General features: G+C 48.0%; 1 protein-coding gene across 1 annotated transcript in view; it reads left to right on the top strand.

Moving 5' to 3' along the window:
• The window catches only part of CASQ2 (calsequestrin 2), a 45119-nt gene that overhangs the window by 12925 nt on the left and 24463 nt on the right, over positions 1-7731 (top strand). The window contains exons 2-4 of the mRNA XM_006030168.3: positions 1501-1585; positions 3836-3936; positions 6389-6500. Of these exons, the coding sequence (XP_006030230.1) occupies positions 1501-1585; positions 3836-3936; positions 6389-6500 (298 nt within the window). The remainder of the gene's footprint in view (positions 1-1500; positions 1586-3835; positions 3937-6388; positions 6501-7731) is intronic.

Below are 7731 nucleotides of genomic sequence, written 5' to 3'. Positions count from 1 at the left end.
ATTCCTGCTTCCTGACCCGCATGGGATGGGGTTGTGTGGCCATGGTTAGCTTATGAGCCGCCTCGTGGCAACTGAGACATTGGAATTCCCAAACCATGTGTTCTGCCTGCCATCCCCCAACCTGACACCCACTGGGACAAAAAGGTCACCAGCTCCAGAGGCCTCCTTTGTCATTCTCTCTTACAGCCGGTCTGCAGCCTCTTTTGAGTGCCCCATTAAGGCCAAGGACAGGCGTAGGCAACCCCCAGCACATGTGCACGTGAAGGCATTTTGCTTGGCACTCATGCTTCAGGGAAGGAGCCAGGGCTGTGCTGCCACAACAAAGATTGGGCCCTTTGTGGCTCCCCTGCCATCCTCCCCTGGCATACCAACTTCTTACAAGTCAAGATTGTGGGTGCCTTTGGCTGACCCCTGGTCCTGGGCATTCTGCAAAGCAGAGCTGAAAAGGATTTTCATTTGGGTGGTGATCGACATGGATGTGAAGAGGAGCTGGTTGTGCTTTGCTATGAGGAGCTGTTTCTGGAGCTGATTCCCTGAGGCTGGTTGTTGTTTCACTTTGCTTATGGTTGGTGTCCCACTCATCTCTGCCTTTCATTGCAAAGGTTTGATTGGATCCCAACACACAGTAGTTAGAGTCATAGAGAAGTAAGGCTGGAAGAGACCTCCATAGGCCATCCAATCCAACCCGCTGCCCAAGGCAGGATCATCCCTACAAAACCATCCCATACAACCATAATCTAAACTCTACATAAGACTACCATCAACCCTGACACAACAGCTTAACCTGCCACAGGTGAAGCAGGGTTCTCTGCTTTCCTCTCTTTGTTAAATGTCTCCTAAGCATTAGGTCTGAACGTTGCTGATTTTGTGTTTCAAGAGAGTAATAGTTCAAACAGGCCGGGAAGGGAGACCGAGAAAAATCAGTAACAAAATGGAGGAAGGAACATATGGGTCATGTCTAAGGAATAAGGTACTGGCCTGCTCTCTTCCTCTATTTCTGCTATCCATGTCCCATGAAAGCCCCTGGCTGAGACGTGACACGTTCTCACAGTGAATGTGGCCCTTCATTTCCACATGTCATTGTCTAGCATTTAGCAACAATGAGGTAAAATGCCTGCTAATCCCCAAGAGTTGCATTCCCACTGGCCTTGGGAAAGCGTTTGTTTCATGTCAGTACACCCAGATCTTTTTCTAGCCATGTCTCCTGCTTCAGTGTCCCTGGTTTAGGCTGTGAATGTAACACCTGAATATCTGGGAGCAATTAGCAGCTCAGGGCATCACAATTTAACTCAGCTCCATGACTGCAGGGGAGGAAATACAATCACTGTGACCTACAGGTAGCATCAGATAGTGTGTGATGCAACCCACCCATCAACCCTGCCCGGGACCAGAATGTAGGTCACCTGTTGCCGAGGTGACATTCCCAGCTGGCATGGTGACTTTTTACTATCTTGCAGTGCCCATGTCATGTATGATCCTCTCTCTGGATTTCCTCTACAGCTTGCAGCCCAGGTCCTGGAAGATAAAGGGATCGGCTTTGGGATGGTAGATTCCAAGAAAGATGCAAAGCTTGCCAAAAAACTCGGTAAGTGCTGGGAACCCTCACTGGTAGCAGGTGATATGCATTCTTGCAGCTCAGCTCAATGCCACCAGAGTAGAAGAGAGCAGCTTAATTGTGTAGCCTGCTTCTTAACAAGGGAAGAGACGCAATAGGTCTGGCTTTCAAGAAGCCAGTCTCTCTATGGCTTATATTCATGGGAGCACATTTATCATAGGAATCATGGATCTGAAGTCATGCTATTCCTCTATCATGGGATCCCTCAGACTAGATGTGAACACCCAGGGGTGGTCATGTGCTTCCAGTTGGGAAACACTTCCCTCACCTAAAATGGTTTAGAACTGGTGACCTGCTACAGAGATAAGCAGCTGATGTGTTCCACCCCAGAAGCAGCTGCATTTCTGTGAAGGGACATTTCTTCATATATAGCTTGCAGGGTAGTATTCTATGTATATGATGCCACATAAGTGTATGCCAAGACTTAATGAGCCTCAAGCAATTTGGGCTTACTTTGGCTTCCTAGCCAGTTTTTACTCTATGCAAACTTGATCTCACCATCTCTAGGTGGGAGGACTGCCGTCTCTACAGAGATCAAATTCCAGGTCTGCATCTAAATGAATTGTCCTAAAGTTAAGGGGTGTTCAGATTTGGGATAAGAGTCCAATATTACTTGTCATTATCATTTGCTTTATAATTGCAGTATGAATGACAAAGCTACATCCTGTGCCTACCTCAGTGTTCTTACTATTTAAAGGAGAGTCATAATCCATGAAGTTCCAGCCTGTGAGAGAACCAAAATGGTTACATGGTTTTGGTTCTCAACTCTGGGTCTCTATTCAACTTTGTCCCTAGGTGTAACATCTCCCAGTAGAGCATTCAGAGAAGTTTCCCACTAGAAACTTGCACTGGACTGGCAAATGGGCCCACATGAGTGGGCTACTGACCATGTTTTCCCAGAACACCTTAGGAAATAAGGGCCCTGTTACACCTTACACTGTAAACCCCACAAATGTTGATCAGCTTAGTGCTGGCTTGGAGTTTGAAGCAGTCACACCTTAGAGCTCAAAACCTTCTCAGACTGTCTCCCACATGCACTGACTTGCCACTAGAAGCCTAGTGAGCAGGGCTGGTGAGCTAGGACAGGCTTCTATCCCTGCAATATGGGCAGGGATGTGAGCAATGGGCTGCAGGAGTGAGGGGGACAGGAACATGTAACTGGCAATGTCACCTGCCTCCCCTGGAGCCCAGCACAGGCACAGACAACATGCTGGTGGCTCACTGTGACAAGGCAGCACCTTCCCCTCCTCCTCCCCCCACCCCACCACCGCTGCTACCACCAAAGCTGCTAAATGCTCCCACCAGTCATGGCATCCTGCTGCAAGAGGAATCCAGTGGGGCAGTGCAGACCAGTGTCGGAGCCCCCCAGTGCAGTGCCCTCTGCATCCTCGGCAATGCCTCATGCAGGTTTCCTTTTTCTCTTGGGCTGGGCCACGCCCTGCCTGCCCTGCAGCAGCATCCTGGTGCACTGGCTCCGGCTCCCCATGCCCCACCCCTCCCCTCTGGCCCTGACCTGCCTCAAGCCTGTTGCCATCTTCAGCTGCACACAGAAACACCATGTGGGGGAGGGGCCATGGCATCCTGGGATACTGGAGGACTTCAAATTTAGAGGCACAGCTGTGGGGAGTGACCACACCTTAATGGAACAGGAGCAAAGTTATGTGGATCAGATATAATCCTGCCCTGGAGTGGCATAACTTTGAGCTGCATAATGAGTGCTTTAAGCCACTTAAAGGTGTTAATGTGCAGCCAGTCCAGGGGTTAAGAGCTCCAGAAGCCATCTAAAATTACTATATAACAAGGCCCTAAGGGTGCCTATACACATACTCTGTTGCAATCTAATTAAAACATGTCAGAGCAGACTCAATTAGTCAAATCTGCTCCATGTTCTAATTAGCGTGCTTTAGCATCACCACCGTGTCCCATGTTTAAGCCCCTGTGGGTTTAAAAATGGCCACTGGGACAGTTTAACTAAAGGTTGTTGAATGAGCTTTATTAAAGTATCCTGTGGCCATTTTTAAATACATGGGGACTAAATACATGTGACGCTGCAGCATTTTAATTAGAGTGGCTCTCCAGGAACCACTCTAATTAAAATGCACCCCACCGCAACCCCAAGCATGTGTATAGACACCCTAAGAGGCTTGAGCCTCTGAGTAACATCTTAACACTTTCTGTGGCCTTCTGACCTTGTTGTACCCTTTTGTCTACTTCTTCCAGGTTTGGTTGAAGAAGGAAGCCTCTATATCTTTAAGGAGGAGCGTTTGATTGAGTTTGATGGGGAGCTGGCCACAGATGTCATAGTGGAATTCCTCCTGGATGTAAGCACAGATGAGACCAGGTCTTGGCATATATTTCCCAAAATATGCAAATGTTTGCAAATGTTCCTTTTAGTAGAAACCATGAAGGTAAAATAAACCAGTGCAACTCCACAGAACATCACAGCATTGTACCTATGTGAGTGAGAGGAGAATCTAGCCTGTAGAATTTAGACCTATTGGATCACTTAGTCCTTTATAGATTCATAGATTCATAGATGTAGGGTCGAAAGAATCTATGAATCTATAAAGGACTAAATGATCCAATAGGTCTAAATTCTACTGGCCAAATTCTTTAGAGCCTGTGCTCAACACAGTATTGGCATTTGCTGCAAAATACAGAAATCATGTCACTCACCCAGCTGACTTTCTGTATGTTTTCCCTCTCATCATTGGAGGGGCATGAGAATGAAACAGGATCACTGATTTAGAGAAGGACTACCTTGGCCCATTGTACTCTGAAGAATTCACAGGGCTTTACTAAGCTTGGTGATTATCATTATCTGCTTTTTGTAGCTGGAAAAACAGAGGCATACAATGGTTTTATAGCAGCCCTAAGCTCACCAGTGGAGGCAGTGAGGCAACTCGCATCTCCAAATGTATTACTCTACTAGATCATTTGATTTCACCCAAGAAGATTTCAGATCCTGATGTTTGACACCACCTGAAGTGAGACTCCTCTTACCTGTGACTTCATAATCCTCTTCATCGTTTTGTCACAGACAAGAGGCGCCTGACCTCAGAGGGGGAAATGATTGCGCAGCAGACTGGGGGAGACTTTTAAGACAGAACTGTAGTGGGCATATGGGTTTAGTTTTCTGGGATAGTGGGAATAACTGCATCTCAACTTAAAAAACAGAGTAGGTGAGATGACGAGTTGGTGGCAAAGATATGGAGCAGGGCTTAATTTCTAACAGTATATCCTAGTATAACTCCCTGGACTATCGTGGTGCTCCTTTCAACTGATGCTTGTGTAAAAGAAAGACAAGACTCATGGCCACAGCATGTTTATCCCACGGACCCCTACCGCATGCATACTGTGGTCCTGGGTCAACACAGACACACTAAGAGAGTCATTGCATCCTGGCCTCCCACCAGCCTCCTGCTTCTGGTTTTACTCAGGGCTGGAGTCAGAGGAGGGGAAGTGTCTCTCCAGGATCCCATCTCTGAGCCTGTAATGTATCCGTGGCAACATACAGAAGAGATTGTAGTCATCAGCTGAACCTCATTCAAGCAGCTTTAGGGAAAAAAGCCAGGACCTCCCCCGTAGCACACAAGCCCCAGCTGCCATGACAGGGTTTGTGTTCTCGGTAGGCCAGCCGCTAGGGGGCAACTCTGTCACAAGCACTTGAGCATTGCAAACCTGGATTTCCACCTACGGGAAGGCCAGAGCCGCACATGCTGAGCATACAGGACTTGTTTATCATGCAGCCCAAGTCACTTTCGGTGAGGACTTGTTTGCTGTATTTTGTTGTGTGCATATAAATCATATTCGGTGACAAAAGAAAGAGAACAAAGACTTTTCTCTTCTCTCAGGAGGGAAAATCCAAAACAAACTAGGGACAAGAAACACAGAAATTATGCAGTGCATAAGCAGAAAGGGCTCTCAGGAAAAATGGGCTTGATTCTCCCTTCCGGACATGGCTTGTACACTGGTTTAATTCCCCTGGGACCATTGAAGCCACTTGTGACGTAGGCTGGTGTCACTGGCAGAAGAGTCGCACCAAATTTGCTCAAGAAGAGCTGGCCTCAGCCCTGCTCACCTTTTACATCTCCCTGGCATCTAGCATCTGTGGCTTGCTTGTAACATCTTCCCCTCTCAAATGCAAACATCTAGAACTCTTGGTTCCCAAATGATACCTTTTATTAGACCAACTGAGAAATTGCAAAAAAGAATCTTTTTCTGCAAGCTTTCAGGCTCATCCCCTCTCAAATGGCATTTGAGAACAAAGATATTAATCACACAAAAGCCACTCAAGCCACCACTATTCCAGCCCCTCTCAGTTGCTAATTTCCTCTCTGTCCCAACACAAAGTGCCCTGCCACACTGGCCTTTAACTCTGATCTCCCCCACAGCAGGTTCTTGGGTATCCTTAGAGCTGCTGGTTGCTCTTGCTGCCTTCATGCAAATGACCCAGCACTTTCCCAGCTCTCTCACCCTCCTGCCGCCCACTGGCTGGGCTCTGGACTACAGAAGGGGACTATACCACACTGCCAACTTCCCCCCCAAACAGCCTTCTACCCTTCCCTACTGGCAGCTTCCTCTGAGAGTGTCCCAGCTATTCCACCTCTGCTGGCTTCCTGTCTTGGGGCTGAGTTGGGAACTTGGAGTAGGGTTTTGGTAAGGGAAAGCAGGCTGAAATCTTCCCCCCGCCCTCCGCCCCAGTTCACACAGCCTGTCAGAGGTCAGTGCTGCCAGGTGTGGGTTTTCTTTAAGCTATGTTTGTTGTGGCAGCTGCTGGAGGACCCAGTGGAGATCATCAACAGCAAGCTGGAGCTCCAGGCCTTTGACCGCATTGAGGAGGAAATCAAACTCATTGGCTACTTCAAAGGAGAAGACACTGAACGTGAGACAGACCTGCTTCTTGGTCTAGATGGGCTTTGGGAAGGGGACAGAGGGATTCTTGACTGGGGGTTGTAAGGAGTTGTAGTCTCAAGGGCTCTCCCAGCTGGGAGGTTGGGGGTTTCCATTGTCAGTTGAATCCCTTCACATACCAAATAGAGATCAACTCTGTAGCTAAAGCATAAATCCCAGCTGTTGGGATTGGAGGAGCTGCAGTACAGAAACAGATTGTGGCCACATTTAGTCTGGTTTCCTAAGCCTTCCCCGCTGCACCCAAAGAGAGAGCAGTCCATCTAGTCCTGCACTGATCTCTAACAATGACCAATGCCGGATGTTTTCAAGGAAGATGTAAAATCCCTGTGATAAAGCACTTAAACACACAGTACTCACACCTGCGTGAGGAAGCTGCCCCATCTGGAAATTCAATACCAAAAGTGGTATAAAACAAACTCAGTGCACACTAGGAGAGCTTGCATGGTCCTTCCTGGCAAATGCTCAGGAACTCCCCAGAACCACAAACCCTAATTCAGCTGAACAGGACAGTTCAGCTGTAATTGTATTTCCTGGATGAATCTGCTGCTCAGTGGTGGAGAGTGGTTGTCAACATCTCTGTGTTCAATAAGAAGTTGTTACCTGGGAAAACAGCAGTACATACAGCAGCTTTGATGAGAGAAGCTGCATTGCAACACTACAGACTAGGATCTGTAGTTCCTATAGGGCCTACAGCCATAAAATGACTCTGGTAAATCTCGGTTGTGTTAGAACAGGGGTGGGCAATTATTTTGGGCAGAGGGCTCCTTACTGAGTTTTGGCAAGCCATCGAGGGCCGCATGATAGGCAGCCAGGGGCAGATAAATATTAATTTTCTAAATTTTTTAGGGGCCCCGCGGGCCAGATAGAATGGCCTGGTGGGCCACATCCAGCCCATGGACCGCATTTTGCCCACCCCCATGTTAGAATGATGTTGAAGCTGTGATGGTCCAGGAATAATGCAAGAGGAAAGGGTTTCTTAGGGAGATGTCTTTCATTAGATCAACTGCATAGTTAGGGGAGAGTTAGACTAGGGGTCAGCAGCGTATTTGGGCAGATTGCCAAAAACACCCGCAACCTTGACTTTTAAGGTGTTGGTGTGCCAGGGACAAATGGTAGGGAAGCCACAAGGGGGCCCGATCCTTGTTGTGGCAGTGCAACTCTGGGCCCTTCCACACCATCCGCCCTGTGGTGCGTGTGCCAAG

The sequence above is a fragment of the Alligator sinensis genome, unplaced genomic scaffold, assembly GCF_000455745.1.
Source record: "Alligator sinensis unplaced genomic scaffold, ASM45574v1 scaffold344_1, whole genome shotgun sequence".
In the NCBI taxonomy this organism is placed as follows: Eukaryota; Metazoa; Chordata; order Crocodylia; family Alligatoridae; genus Alligator; species Alligator sinensis.
This window is presented reverse-complemented; position numbering and strand designations above follow the sequence as displayed.